At 39.5% G+C, this 16,590-nt stretch overlaps 1 protein-coding gene across 4 annotated transcripts in view; it reads left to right on the forward strand.

The window, feature by feature from the left end:
• ERC1 (ELKS/RAB6-interacting/CAST family member 1) overlaps positions 1-16,590 on the forward strand; it is a 284,042-nt gene that overhangs the window by 224,978 nt on the left and 42,474 nt on the right. For all 4 annotated transcript variants that reach the window (XM_082280692.1, XM_082280694.1, XM_082280695.1 and 1 more), the window contains one exon: positions 2,209-2,353. In XM_082280692.1, the coding sequence (XP_082136818.1) occupies positions 2,209-2,353 (145 nt within the window). The remainder of the gene's footprint in view (positions 1-2,208; positions 2,354-16,590) is intronic.

Here is a 16,590-nt window from a genome sequence, read left to right on the forward strand (position 1 = left end):
CAGCAAACCACAATGGCTTTCACCCCGCTTCTTGACCAGCACTCTCGCCTCACAGCACAGCACTGAAGTTTTAGCCAGCAGGATGTTCTTTTCTAAGGCATGGTGGCAAAGATTTTTCAGGAAAAAAAAAAAAGGAATGGACTGCTATCCATATCTCATTTTCCTGGCCTTGGGGTTTTCACTTAAGAAGTAGAGATGGGCAACAAAGGATTTGATTGCAGAAGGTATATGGCTTACATGCTATTCGAGGCACCTCCAATTTCCATACCAGAGTAATGGCTCTATAGATAGAGTTACGGAGATATTCTTGGCTCTGCTCCTGAATCATCAGCGAGGATTGTGGGCTTACTATTAAAAGAATAAGTGTTTCTTTATAATCAAAACAGATTACTCTAAAGAAAGTGAAAATGACCAGAGCTACAAGCCAGCCTGTCTTTCCCAGGATACCGATAGCTGGAAAAAAGCAGAGGTCATGGATCATGTTCTGTCACTTCACCCTGTTGGTATTTTTCATGTTTCAGGCAGACATCCAAAATTGGATACTTTTCCATGAAGCAAAAGCAGCAGAAACAAAATGGCAATAATAATATGCCCATTATCCATCGTTCCCACACCTACAGTCTTGACACTACAGCTGGGAATCTGATGTGCACCTTTTCCTTTCTTCTACTCTTTGCCTCCATTAAGTCACCAGAATATTTGTATTTCTTCATAGCACAAACGTATTGAGAATGTTTTATGATAATCCTAAAGTATCTAAAAAAATTTGCCTTACTTCATGGTATTACATTTTGAAAGGGAGGCAATAATGTTTTTCTAGATATGATCTAGGCAGAATTCAAGTACTCTCTACACTGGATCTGTGATATTTTTTATATGCTGGTAGTTCTTTTAAAGCAAGCTAACTCTCTTGGACTGTACAAGAAACACCTGTGTAAACCCAGAGAGAAATTTCACCCACAGAAAATCCGTTGTGTAAGTCCACTCTCCTGTCAGATGGTGAACAATTTTGTCTGTTGAAACACACCTTTTCCTCTTGAAATACATGATTCTTTGACATTTTTTGATACAGTGGTTTCAGTTGTTATTATTCCTGATAATAAACTTCTTTATATTGATTGCTGCAGCAAAACTTTAAGTGCATTTGCAACTTTATTTTTAGATGAAATGTAGATAAGAAATGGGTAGTATTAGGTTTGTCGTTCATCATCACTCCTGCATGATGCCATCTTTCACACCACCACATGTGTTTAGGATCTCATTTTATTCTTCCTTTGCAAGGTGAGGAGAGGTGAGACAAGCCAACGCTATGGCGCAATAAGGCCAAGGTTTTCTTTTAATTTCTGTTGCACATCACCAGCTAAAAGGACAGAAATAGTTGTTTTCCCTAACACAGACCAAATGAAGACTTCAACTTCATTTGAGAACTGCTGTTTTATGATCTGGGTGATTACCTTTGTCTCCTTTCTTCCCCGTATGTATAAAATGTTTCTGAATTCTATTTGTAAGAGTTTCCTGCTGCTGGGAAAGAGTATGGCAGGGTTGGTTTTCTGTAGCTAGTTGTTAGAGCCTTTGGGCCTCAAGATCTTGCTACACACCTCAAGAATGTTGCTGTATATTGGTTACTCGCTAGGAAAGTCAAAGAGTAGCTGAAGCATCTTTGAAGGCATTGAACATCTGTCATGTAGCACAAATGGTGTCTCTGTCACCATTCCCTTCTGGGAATATACTGTATTGTTTGAGTGCTTTCAGTAAAAATGTCTCGTTCCACCTTTCTAAAATACTTAATGAACAGGCAGTTTAACCTAACGAAATGTAACACAGGTCTTGTGATTAGTCCAGTATCTGTGCTTATATTCTCATAATCTGTTCTGGAAATGTTTAGAGCATAATAAAGGATGAAAATGTTCAGCCAGAGTAATAATAAATGGTAGTTATTAAAAACTGAGAAGGTGAGTGCAGAAGAAGAACATAATGTGTTTTTCTTATCCTGTAAGGTGCAATTTGGTATCAGCACAGTTGTTTAGGGGGAGGTGTGTGGGTCTTGACTTCCTGTTCCACTAACAGACATATAGCCCAGACAAAAATATTTATTACTGCTTTTCAGAGTTGCGCACTGGTACAGCATTTATGGTATCTTCAAATCTTTGTAGAGGAGCCCTTTAAGTTTTGCGGGCTAATAGTGTAATTTGTTTGGGGTTTTTTCAGACAAGAAGCCCTTCTTGCTGCCATTAGTGAAAAAGATGCCAATATTGCTCTGCTAGAGCTTTCATCCTCTAAGAAGAAGACTCAGGATGAAGTGGCTGCACTGAAACGAGAGAAAGACCGTCTTGTGCAACAGCTCAAGCAGCAGGTAGGTACAGGAGGGCTAGGAAAAAATTCAGTTAATAATCTGGTGTGAGATTATTATCTTGATCTATGGGGCTAATAATGTGTAATCGTGTCATATGTTAGGACAGAAAGTGCATAAATAACAATTTTAAACTAGCTGCTGGACTCAGCATTGGGGGACGTGTCTTTGTGGCACTGCCTGAGTAGTAAGTGTGTGGCAGAATGTATAGGAAATTGTGAACAAAGAGGATGTTGGTTATTATCCTTTACAGGCACAGTCACAGATTCAGGGAAAAGTAGTGATACTTCTCTTGGGGGTTTGTATTTGCTTTGTTGGGGAAGAAGCATATTTGGAAGAAACTTCTCCTAGCTGCACAGCTCAAATATGAATGTTACACCACACAGTCTCTCCTGTGATTTCTGATTGCAGCAGGAGCACCACATGGGAATGCCAGCTTCTAGGGTAGACTTTGGGAGGTCTCATGCTTGTGAGGGGATTGGTGCCTTCCTATTTCTGGCCTCTCCCATTTCTAAGATCTTTCTGTGTTGGCATAACAATTAGAAGAAGCGTGTTACTGTTGAAGCATTTAATATTATGGTTCAGTACTGAATGCAATGGGAAAAGTACATTGCCAGTAAAACACAGGGGGAGCAAAAGGCATCCCTGGCAATAAGAGATTTAGGATCTGAAAAAAATCTGTGTAGGTTTTTCACTTCAGCACTTCTGGTGGGTTTCCCTGAGTTATACCCTTGCCACATTCCTTGTAATAGCACATATGCTGCTGCCAATCCAGTATTAACTTCTTCAGTACCACCATTTCCATCTTCATAAAGTTTTATGGGCAACATTTCATCTGTCAACCAGATGATTTCTGTTGCTGTCAAAGAACATAAGACAAAAACAGGTCGGCATTGTGATAAGGGATTTCTGTGCTTTTTCCTTAGGAAACACAAGTAGGTTATTGGCCATGTTGTTTAAGATAACAATTATTTACAGTTTCATTTAAGAACAGTACTTCGGGGGTTTTTTGTGCCAGCTTCAGAATGAACAAGAAGTATAGCTTACAGTCTTCTATTATTTACTTTCGAGCAATAGTTGTAATTACTGTCACTGGTCAGCCAGGTGATCTACTAAAACAGGAGTCAGAAGTGGTCACAGCAATGTCAAGTACTTGTTTTTTTCATGTAATTGTTGATGCAGCAGCTGTAATATATGGTACCACTCAGTTAACTTCATTCTTATGTCTTGTCCTAAGCTTAAATTCTGGTGCTTTCATGCCTCTTGCCCTTCCCAATTTCCTTCTGATTGTCTTTTGTGAGTAGATGGAACAATCTGTAGTGTTTTGGGGTGAGTTTTTTCTGCTGAAAATTTATGTATATTTAATTAATGTATTAACATTGTGCTTATCTGTAATGACGTAGGTTTCAGTTAAGAAATTTTTTTTAACATTGTTGTAGTTCCTATCCTTATCTTTCAGTGCTGGTAAGCCTTACAGTATCATAAACTCTTTCTAAAAAGACATGGCCATTTCTCTTAAGGATGTGAGTTCGAAGTGCTTTTCTGTGTATGTGTGGGATACTTAATTTCCCAAATAAACAAGAATTGCAAAGGAGATTAATTTGAAATTGTTCTTGGTATGAAGTGAGACCAGTTATGATCTGAGGTTGGAGCAATAGTCCTTTTTCAAATATTTCATTCTTCAAATAATGCCTTTGAAGATTCTGGTTCCAAAACTGCCATTAGCTGTAAAGACTTGTCACTGTTTAAGATTGTTTAAGATTTTAATCTTAAAAAAAAAAAAATTAAGAAAGCAGAAAGTAATCTCCTCAACACATCTGTGCTATGAGTAATATAAATAAAAGCTACATGTGTAGTATAAAATCACAGGTATTCTCCAGTACATCCACAATCCCCAAGGCAGAATAAACATTTACATATAAACAATCTAAACTATATTTAAAACATACCTGAGAAATATTTATGTGAACAACAGAGATTTGACACATCCTCCCTAAATTCTATCCTATGTTTTAAGGTTGTGTCATCTTTTATCCTTTTTTGTGTGCAGCTTTCAACACATTGATAGAAAAACTCCTCATTGCTTATTATAGGATGGTATTACTCACCACCTCTGTAAGTTTCAGGGAATCTAAAGTTCCATTTCCTTTTTCAGTGCCAGTAGTTTTGGTAGGTACTTTTTCTGAATAAATTCAAATCACACCAACTTTGACAGCTCCAGAAATAGGAGATGGGTCAGAAGAGATGGCTGTGAGATTTTACAGGATCCTCATTACCGATGTAGTCAAGGGGAATCTTATTTTTCTACATGCTTTGCAAATATTCTGTGTACTTGGCCCTTACACTCCTCTTCAGTTGTTACAGGTCACCAGCCTCATATTTTCCAACAAAACAGCTATGCTGCTTCCTCAGTTTAAGCCTTCTCTACATGGACTCTTTTCTGCATCTTGGGAACAAGGGTCCATCTGTGTTTGCCAGCTCCACAGAACCATGTCACCTTTCAGGAACTTCCTAAGAGTTTAGCTGTAATTCTTAAATTTACAGTAGAAATTGTGAATGAAAAATCTTTCAGACTTGCACATGTATTGAGCACAGCTATTCAAGAAAGGCAAGTGATGCCACAAATCATGATATTCTGGAAGACTTTGAAAAGCAGTTCTGGAACCCAAAAAGGTTATTCAACCCTTCAGATTCAGAGCTGGGATCCTGACCTCAGTCATCTGTGTTTCAGAGCTGCTGAGCTCCCTGATAAGTATTTGGTGTTTCAGTCCATGCTATTCCTAGGAAATGCTTAGGCTTTGTGGTGGGAAAGCAGCTCTTTCAGTTGGTGGTCAGACACAGTTGAGTAAAAGATTCCCATTTCCATGTACATAGGACACACACGGAAATGGTGAGCAATATGGGAAGAGGGTGGTTTGTGGGAAGGGTTGTGCATGCTGTGGTACCAGCATTGCTGCATCTCACTGCCAGCTGGGAAGAGCTTCTGACCGAGTGCTTTAGGAAAGCAGTTTCCTGACTATGCTGCAATAGTGAGTGTGAATGGATCCAAGCATGCAGAATAGGATTTAGATTATGTCTTTTCATTGCTGGTTACCATTGGCTGACTTGCTGTTAATTGGCCTTTCTTAGAGTGTAGAAAGATACAATGGTCTCACAAAACAAAAACTTCTTCCGTCAGTTTCCTGTGATTTTCATTTATTTAAAAATATCTGTCAGACACATAGATTGATCAAGAGAGGGTTATCCAGAATCTGGAGGGCTCTGCTGTCATTCCTTGTGCTAACTCTCTCCTTTCCCAACACTGTCACGTTCCTGGTCACTCACACAGGAAGGGCACTGCTGCTCAAGAGAAGGAAGGAGTCCAGCCAAACACATTTTGGTTCTTTAATTTCTCTAAGTATGCGCATTAAAGTTTGGATGAAGAGAAGTGTTTTGGAAAGAGGATATGGCATCAATGTTGTTTTAATTTAGAGTTTCTAGGCTCCGAATTGCAGGAATGTGCCTCAATATAGAGCCCATTTCCTAATGAGGCGCTCAGCATTGACCAGGCTCTCCAGTAAATGGAGCTGCCTGTTTCATATTGGTTGTCAGTTTGTATGAGGGATTTCCTCTATCATCAGACAGGCAGGGCGATTGCAGGGCGAGGGTCACCAGCTAATGTGGTCCCAATTTACTTCCTCCCAGGGCACTTTGTCTCCGTGGGTAGTTCATGGAGAAGCAGTGGTTGGGAGGCTGCTGCTCCGGAGGGGGCCGGGCTGATGCAAGAGCAGAGAGCTGGAGGTTGTGTAACCAAGTCCAGATGTGGTGCGGCGAGCGCCAGCGCACCCGGGGACGCCTGGAGAGGGCCCCGGCGTGTGTCACAACGGGCTAACAGGGACCCGAGGAGCTTTGGTCTGCTTTGTGCCAGCACAGCCACTGCTCAGCTGTCAGGATAGAGCCTGTTTGCCTTTTATCCCTTCCCTCATCCAGCTAAGTTTTAATACCGGGTTCCGTTTATTGTAACAGAGCAAAGCGCTACTCCACAGTTCTGAGTGGTAAAGGGAAGGCATATCTGAACGGGATGAGGTTTTCCTGGCTGTGGGCTTTCAGTCTTAAACACCTGGGTATTGCTGCTGGGAGCTGTTTGTAGCAAAGACTGTCATTTTCTGTATTTGTACAGTGTGTAGCACAGTGGGTGCCTGACTTGACCAGCATCTCTGTCACTGCCATGCCATAAATGTGAAGTAATAGTGTTAAAATTTTTAGGAGGCTCTGAACAGTATTAGTGTTTTCTGACAGCTTGGAGTATTATTCAAATTAATTGCTTGTAAATCACCATATTCACTTGTATTATTATGTAACGTTTCATAATCATTATTATAGCGGAGGTCACCAGGAACTAGCTTGACTCAGTGTTATTGATGACAGGATCTCAAAATTTTCATTTGAAGTCGTGTGACTTCAGGTTAGATTGATACTACGTATGTTTTGTTATGCTGCCTATGCCTAAATAAAAGTTATTTTCAGATCAGTTCCTCAGTCTTTCAAGAACATGTTGAGTTTTCGTTCTGTATTTCAGCACACTCAGAGAACCACCTAGCTTAAGCTTTCTCCATGTATTTCATAAACATGCATTTTCTTTTGTCATGCAAACTGGTAATGACAAATAATGAATAGTATGGCCTCAGGAGAGAGCTCTCTGCAACCTGGTTGATTCATCCAGTTACACCCGTAATCTGTTCTTAAAGACTTCTAGTGAAGGAGACCTTCAGTCCTGGGAAGTCTTTTTTATGGCTTATCTGTCTTTATCATTATTTGGAATCTATACTGTCCTTTACTGCAATTTAAGATCATTACTATTTTTTTCTATCTATTAGAGGCATAGAAAAAAAAAAATCTCCTGCCTCTCATGTTCTTGCCATAGACACTCTTGCTGCTCACTTAGTGAAAAGAGCTCTTTCCTATTTTAATAAAGGGAGATAAGCCCCATGCTATTGTAAGCGTGGGTTTTGTAGTCAGCCTGCTTGCCATTCAGAGGAATCTTTAATACCTGTTGTTCCATTCTGCTTCTATATCCTCATCAAGATTGTGCCTTCCTCTGTGGGCCAGCATGAATTTGAGGGGCTGTTATTTAACATTCCCACAAATGGAGAGGAATTATTTGGCAGTAACTCATAATTGGTCAAATAACTAATAATTAACTGGTAATAATAGTATTTATGCAATATTTAATATACATTTCATCTAAGCAAGCAAGTACCAAAGCTGTTTTCTCTGTGCTACTTTGTGCCTCTTCCCTGTAAGATTTTGACTGGCTCTCTTTAGGAGGCCAAGTTACTGCAAAGACTGGTTCCCCAAGTAAATGTGGTTCATGGGATCATGAGAAAAAGGAAAGAATTGTAGATTCCAGAGTAGCTTCTCACCCCCAAAATCATATTTTTCCACTGTTACTTGTTTCCCTGGAAACCCTGCACACTGATACCTGACACTCCTCTGCTGTGAACTTTTCCAAAGTGAAGTTCCACTGGCTGGAGTCATTTCTGTTTATAACAAGAGAATGTAAAACAGGTCAAAGGAGACTGACAGGCAAATGTTTTCCTGTTACTGCTGTGGAGCTGTATCAGCATGACCACACTTCTGGCAGTTCTAGTTACCACCCTGCCCAATGAAATAATACAGATTGTGAGAGGTGTGCAGTTAGTCTTTGCTTTACCTTAGCTGCCCTGATTTGAAACCATGTCTGATGAGAGTGATTACCCTATTAGCAAGTGAATTTCTTCTCTAGGAGGCATGGATACAATCAATGCAGGTAATTGCTAAATGTGGTGCTGGTTTGTGACAGAGCCCCTGTTGTTCTCTGAAACGTTCCAGCAGTCTGGAGTTCAGTGAGAGGAGGCATCTCCCAAGCCACTGTCAGAAGGGAACTTAGGAATATGTATGTAAGCTGTCTGAGTGTGGTGGCGTTGGCTTCTTTATAGCTGAAAAAGAAAAGTTAATATTCGAGATGAGTGGTGAGAGTCAGGGCACTTGGATCCATTTTTGTTTATTGATCTCTTTACCACAGTGCCCACATACTTGCACTGGCAAGAGTGCAAATAGATGTAAAAGTGGGGAAAGAAAACTTGCGTGATAAGAAAGTTAAAAAACAGGCAGATGAGTTTGAAGGTGCTGTGTGAGAGGTTTCTTCATGAACTGGGCAGAACAGAAGGTACTCTTGAGTTCTGGTGGTCTCTGAGTGCCAGGTTAACCAATTTGAAACAGGAACAAACGGATTAGTGTACTTTGCCAGAAATTTTTCAAGGAATAGTGAAGATTTTCAAGAGCTATTGTCACTTGCAGTGGACTTGTTACATAAGCAGTGCAGTCTCAGCCTCACCTATCCTCTGCATGGTCTGTAGAGTCAATGTAAAGTCACCTTTTTTCAAGTTCTTGTACCACCAATGTCTGGAAGGTCACTTGCAGCTTTTCAGTTACTGGCTTTTAATACACAAAGGTGCCAAAATACATGATTTTTATAGTATGTTCTTAGCTGTACTGGCAGTGTAACTGGCATACATGTGAGCAGGCAGAAGTGGGGGAAATCACTCTGTACACTTCCTATTCAGGAAGCTGTTGGACTAGAAACAGAAGAAACTTCTGGCTGAAGTGAATATATCCACTAATTGGCTCTCATCAAGCATTGCCAGCTGTCAAATTTAAGCATCGTGGCTTTTGTTGAAGGCCTGTAATCCACTCAGATTATCAATCACAGCATGGCTTGTTTTGCCAGGCTTTGCTCCTCTATAATTGTTTCTGTCAAGGGGGAAGTCCCTGCCAGGAGCAGACCCCAGCACCCTGACAGCAGCGAGCAGGCACAGAAAGCAAGGCCTTGTCATGCCCTTGAGCACTGCTTCCTGAAGCACGGCACTAGAAGCCCTCACAGATTAAAAGAAAGCACCTTCTCCCTGCCATGTGTTCCAGACTTTTCCCCATCATTTTTAATCATCTTTTAGCACAGTAACAGCACTCAGTGCAGTGTCAGCAGTCTTTTCTGGGGCAGCATTTCATCTTTCCCTGGTATTACTTACACTCTTTCCCCTCTCCCTCCTCCTTTACCTTTACCCTTTGCCTCTTGCATGACTAAGTAATAATAATAATAATTATAATAGTAATAGTAGTAATTATTATTCAAGGGAGCCCTGGCTGTCGCTGGCTGCACCATGCCAGGGAAGGGAACTGCCTCTTGGAACCATGTGAGTGCATCTTCCTGTGCCTGTGACCAGCCATGTCTGCTTTCTGTTTGTGCCTTCAGCCATGTCTCAGCCTGGAGTCTTTAGGGTATAGCTATGTTGGTTTGCTGGAAGAGGACAGTGCTTTGCCTCACTGAGAGAGATGGCTGTAAGATTTCCAGAGGTATTATGGAACTCAGATAACAAAACAGTACTTGGTACCCTTTCTTTCTGGACATTTGTAATATTTTTAAAAATACTGTATGGACTAATAGTTCCCAAGTTTGAACTCAGATTTCAAAGACCTGTTTCACTCTATTAGAAATATTCCTCCATTTATTTAGCATATTAAGATTTTCATATTCTAGTTTTACAGCTTTTTAATGGACTAAAAGTTCTCAGAATAAATTTAAATTAATTGGATAATTGCCAACAGCATTTAGTGTCACATATACAGTAGCTCTCATTCAAGGCTTATGAACTCCCTCTAGGAAGTTATTTAGGCAACGTTGCCTCTCTCTAGAAAATCAGGATTGCTGGACCAGTCTAGGTTAGCAGTTGAGAGACCCCCATCCCATTCCTGTAAGTGACCAACTTGATGGTGTTGGCTATCAGGAAAGATTGTTAGGCCTCCCCTGGGAGAACCAGGCTTGTTAGCACTATTAAAGAGGTGAGAATGCTCGCTGAGCTTGGTTTTCTTCAGAAGACTGCACTAGAAGATCTAATTTGGGCCTGAAAAATAATCATTCCTTTGTCTATGAATAGTATTTCTGGACATTGGTGCAATGTGAAAATAGTCACTGTCATTTGACATCACAGTTGTACCATATAGTGGTTTCCTGTAGTTATTGTGGCCCAAACCACTGGTCTGATACACAGTGGTTTCAGTTAAATAAAGAGAATATATTGGAACAGGTCTTTATGATACATACATTCAGCAGAGTATTTATATCATTCATTCTATTTCTTTGCTACAAATATTACGTTGAAAATCGTTTCTGACAATATTTGCCTTAGCTGATGAGTCATGAGATAGATGCAAAATCTCAGAAAGAGTGGTTTAGAACAGCTCAAGATTGCCAATAGTTGTTCATTCAAGGTATACAATTATGGGTACATCTTCTTTTGCTTAACTTCCATGGTTTGTGGGGTAGCTGGGAAGGACCCATGCACGACTGCTCCCTGATTGTTGTCCAGTGGCAGGATGTGCCTCAGGGGTGAAATATTTGAGACTTTCCAACCATTGGTCCTTGTGGCTGGGCTGGTTTGGCATCACTCTTGGTATTTGAATTGATGATGTCTGAAGGATGACCGGAAAATACAGTGAGTTTATGATTACATTTAAATTGTATTATTCAGACCCATTGGTTAGGGAACTCTGAAGTGTTGGTGACAGGGAGAATTCCACTAAACACATGAAAAGTCTTGATTAGATAAATCCATAAATAGGTTTTTTTTTTTGTGAAGAAGCAGAAATTTCACGCCAGAATTTCATATTTGGGAAGATTTTGAATTATTTGCTTGAACTTGGGGACGATGGGTGTGTAAGCATCCTTACAGGTATTTCATTGATTGGATGCAGGTTTTTCTGTACTAAATGATTCCTGTTCATCTGGCCTGTTTTACCTGACAATGACAATTGTCTAGGAGACACATGTGTCCCTTTATCGAATCTCCATTCAAAATGTGCTAACTTGGTACAATATGCCTATCTCTTCCTGTATTAAAGGTAGTATTCGTCAGGGAACACACAACTCACTGAACAATTTCATACTGAAGCTATGAAATAAAGCTTTATTTGTGGTTACTTGTCTTTGGATGAAAAGCCTAACGAACCTGTGACATTACCAACTATCTTATATAAAAAACAATTCACATATTGATAGTCAGTTAAAAAGGAGTGGCAGAAAGCTGAAAGGCATTTTTCCAGCTTTAGTATTGGTTTTAATTTGTGTAAGACCTGGAACTGGTGAGGTGATAGATGATTCAAGGTGTGTTCCAAAAACATGCTAAGGAGAAGGTGAAGTCAGAGATATGAGGTGACTGATTGGGTTCATAAACTAAATATGTAGAAGGTTTCAAGTAGATTACAGATTAACAGTTGTATGACTTAATGTGTTAGTGATATGTTCTTTACTTGAAGGGGGAATGAATGATGGAAAGATTTGTACACCTAGAATATGTAATGAAAATTAATCATCTATAAGATAGAATATATTGCATATTTGTGATTTTGCTGTGTTATTTTGGGAGTAACATAATAAATCACTGCTTTTTTTTTTGGCTTGAGAAGAGAAAAATGCATAGTCTGCAAAAGAGAATTTTAATCCCCACCATCTTAAAAATTGATAATGGAAAAAATTAAGTCTTAACTGCATGGAATGAACTTCAGCTTCAGTAAACAGTGAACTGTTGATGAACAGTGATCTCAGGTATTTTTGAGCTTATGCACTGAACTATCTCTCAGTCTACAGATTTTTTTTTTCTCATCACTGTATTAAGCTCCTTAAATTCTGAAAATAATTTCCCTTTTTGAAACTGTCTGATTGAGCCTAGTCCAGTATACCATATCTCAGGCAAATGAATAGGTAAAGCAGGGGAAAATAGAAGTTTCATCTTGCAGGTGGAAATCTAAGATATATGCTGTCAATTAGGACTAATGTTTTGATAATAATCCTTCATTAATTGACATACCAAATTGTGGAAATTGATAGGACAGTGTAGCAGGTTTGTCAGAATGAGACACAGATTTATGAAATTAGGCATCAGTTACTTATGATAGCTTCTGCAAATGGAGGGGTGCTGGTGACTGCAGATTCCCCTCAGTTCTGTCAAATTCATGGTGTTATGTTCTGAAAAATCCAAGTCTTTAAAAAATTGTTATTCATGTTTAAGTGCAGAACAAATGATGCATTTCCTCCTTATTAAGTACAGGCTGTTTTCTACAGCCCTTTTCTAAGATAAAGAAATACTCATGACCAAAGAAAAGGTGTGCAGATTTTCCCTAGAGGTCATGTGTTTGCCACTTGACATTTGTGAATGTAGGGAGGGGATGGAGACTTTTCTACTATCTACTAACTTGGAAGCCGTGAGGAGTCTGGAAACAGCTGCCAGCTCCAAAAGGTACAAGATGAGAAAGTTGATATTGACGGAGATTCTGCTTCCAGTCCCTCCCTCAAATGGGAGTCTGGAGACAATGCTGTCAAATCTGAGTTAGTGATTTTGGCAGATCATCTTTAGGGCAGTTGTGTTCAGCTGTGTCCCTGAGCAGACCTGTCTTGAACACAAGATAAAGGCACAGTTTCTGTGTGCCCCTTTTTGCCTTGAATATGTTACCAAAGGTTTTGAGTTTTTGCAGTAGCAAGAAGTGCTTTTAGGGATTAGTCCAAGATTTTGCATGAAGACAAAATAAGTCTCAAACTCAGCTATCAAAAGATTGCTGTCTGATTTTACTTGGCATAATCAAACATTTATCATGTGGACATAAGAAAAAATTTCTCATTATGTACCCTCAATTTCAAATAGGAGTCATTTACCTTTGCAATTACATGTTGTAGAATTTTAGATTATCAGTAGTACAGGTGAATGTTAGTCTCTCAACTTTTGTAAAGCTCTGCTCTCCAAATATATGTTAAGCTGTCATCCCAGTACTGGTGCCTGGAGGAAGTAGTGGTCTTTTATGTTGAACACAGCCCTGGTTGAGGGGTAGCCATTTAATTAGAGCTTTTGTTCTCTTTATTTGAGTACAATTTTACAGTCACAGAACCCAGTCCTTTGTTCTCTTTCTATGTGTTTACTACCAATGCCTGTCTTAGTGCGAATACAAATTTATCCTGTAGTTGAGTAAACAAAAAATAAATGGAGGTCTCACAGCTGAATCCAGGCAAGTTTTTCCTCAGGATTTTAACAACCTAGGTATCTCTTGTTTTTAATAGTGGATTTTTGTTTGGGGTAGGAAACTTAACATTTTTGAACATTCTGTTTCACCATTGTACTGCTCTTAATCCTTTTAATAGTTAAGTTACTCTTCTCACTGTTTTCATCTTACCGTGAAACATTACCATAATTTATGACACCAAGGCAGTGTGCTCTCCATCTCCTAAACACCAGTAGATGCAACCTTGGCTTTGCCTCCTTTATTACAGCGAGCAACCCAAACTTCTGCCAATTGCTGACAGTAATGGTGTTGCAAAAATAATAAAAGCAATATAGCAATCCTTAAGAACACACACACTCACAGGTTGTTTAAAACTTGGAAGCCTGCATGAGTTTATTTGCTCTGTGGAAGTATTAAGGACTTTACCTTCTCATTTTAGTTTTTCCCTCCTTTTTTTTTTTCCCCTAAGGGGAAATATATTTACTTATATATACAGATCTTCAAGCATCTTTCAAGTGTCTCCTGTATCTCATATGGAGGCATGCAAGATGTACGTTCTTCTGCACTAAAAGAAGAAAACTTTCACAGATTTGGTGGCAAGGATCCACAGACTGGGAAGTGAATTAGTTCCTTATTTTCCTAGACCTTTTCATCACTATCAGATTATGAAAAGATTTTTTGATGCCTCTCTTCCCCCCTTTCCTGATTACCAAAACCAGCTAGTCCTTCTCTATTGTCAGCCAGAAATCTGGTTTGTGATATAAAGAGGGCTTAAAAGTATGAAGGCTCCCTTGTTTCCTCCTAGGTCTTCTGGTTGCAAATCGATCAGTCAAGGTTGCTCTTGTCCTTCTATTCATTCTTTTCTGTTTCTTCCTCTGCTTTGTCAGGGCTCTTTAACAAGTGGCATCACCTATCTTAAGTTTAATGACTTAGCAGTAAAAGGATTGTTAAGAAAAACTCACCAGAGGTATGACAGGCTTTTTTCTCATCTTGTTCCACAGATCTTTTTCTTTTAGTGGTTGTAGCAGAGAGAATTCTCTAAGGTGTTTTTTCTGAGCTTTACAGAGTGCTTTATGGTGCCCATTGGGTGGGCCGCTGTTCATATGGAATGGCATCTTATAATGTAAATCACAGAGAGACAACAGATTAGGAATAGAGCAGGCAAAGACAGGACTACTGGAATGCAGACACCGTAGAGAAATTCATCTGGTCAAACTGGCACATCTCTACACATTGTGTGCCGTGAATTTGAAATGTGGAGAGTAAGAGAATTTCTTTCCTTGGTAAGAACAATTTTGGCACCGATACAGTAGAAAAACGGAATGTTTTTTCAGTCTCTCCAGCTTAGTATCTAACCTTTGATGCAGACTTAATAGGAAAAATCAACCTCTCCTGGAATAACAAGAAAAAAAAAAAAGAAAAGTCTTGGTTTATTGTGGTTCTCCTTGCTTGTGTACTGCGTGCAAGAGCAGAGGAATGGACAGGAATCATCTGTCCAGCTCTGTACTGCACATGTGCCGCTGTGTGCTCGGCAGGAATCCTGCCTCTGTGGGCCAACACAGGGACAGTGAGGATGGACAGGAATCCTGTGTCTGCAGACCACACGCACTGATGGTGTGGACAGACAGGAATGTAATGTCTGTGTGTTTGTGTGGGTACTGAGGCAGGGCACTTCTAGGTGGATGTCAACCCCAATAATTGGCCATACAGAAAATTTCTTAACTTTTACTTAGTTTAGGGAGCAAAGCTCTGTTGGTTGTCAAAGGAAATGCCCTTTCAACTCTTCCCTCCAGCAGTTACCATGCAGGATTTTGCCTGGATTCAAAGATGAAAGCAAGGCACAAAAAGAATAATACTGGGTTTCTTTTTCTTTTATATGCAACAGCTTTTAAAATTAATTTCAGAACAAGCACAAATAATCTTGAGGTTTCGTTGTGTGTGTTTTTTTAAGTTGCTATCAACACTGTTTATATCATGTAGACACAGATCCATTCGTGTATACACCCAGAGCCGGGTTCTGGGCAGTCACAGACAGTCTGTGTTGAGATGATACTGAGCAGCTCACATCACTTTAGCATCTAGGAATTTGTATCTGTACATAACTCCTTTTTTTGCCAAGAACAGCATGTATAGAAGGGAGGGGGGGTTTGCTATTAAGAGCTCTTTGAAGCTACAGGCAAATGCAGTTGAAGTGGTGAGTCATATAACAATAAAAATACGTAACAATAAAAGGTCTGTGGTCAAAACACTGGCATATACTTTCCAAGATTAAAAATTGCTGGATAAAAGAATTCTTTTACTGTATTTATTGTAACAACACAGTCACAATAGACAAAGATTGGAAGACTTCCAAATCACTTCAGCTAGGAAAGGTGTGTGTAGATACACATGAGCAGATGGCCTACAAATGATTTTGTTGAGCCAGGAGATCATGGCTAGCTTTTAAGATTTCACAGTAGGATGCATCTTGTACGTAAATTCCTATACGAGATTTTGCCAGTTCATAGATACCACTGGACTGAGAAACTTTCTTGTTTCAGATGAGGAGAAAGACTAGAGACAAAAGCAGAGTGACTGAAGTGGTTGTGTTAGACAGGCAGCTGTGTGAAGTTGAGCATATGCAAGTGGATTTATTTTGGAAAGGAGAAGCAAATAGGACAGCAAAGGAAAGGGGGACAGAGTAAGGTAGTTGAGGGTAAGATGAGCAGGGTGTGGAGTGATGCAGAAGTGAAAAGGGAAGGAGAAATTTCAGGCGAAGAGTCATAACAAAACAGGAGTTTTGTCAACGATGTCAAGCAAACTTTGTTCTGTATTTGAGAGAAATATTTGCCTGTTCGATAGGATATAACATGTAGGTAATTTAGGGGGTTTGCCTTCAGATTTTTCATCGATTTTGTAAGATTAACCTTCTCTGGAGTGCTTGGTGTTGATGCTTAAATTGCACAAGTTTAAATCACAAGATCAATAAAATGTTGATATGTATTTCCAACCTTAGCATAACCTGAGATACTTTTGACATTTTCCTTTGTAAAACACGTGTCACCAACCTATCAAAGTTTTTAGGAAGAGTTTATGCTCCGAAGTACATTTCAACTTGTTTTTCTTGCTGCTCTTTTGTCTTTGCTTTTCTGTTGTTCTATAAAACGTAAGGTTAAATTTTTAGTTTGGACCCACAA

The sequence above is a fragment of the Coloeus monedula genome (genome assembly GCF_965178545.1).
Source record: "Coloeus monedula genome assembly, chromosome: 4".
Classification (NCBI taxonomy): Eukaryota; Metazoa; Chordata; class Aves; order Passeriformes; family Corvidae; genus Coloeus; species Coloeus monedula.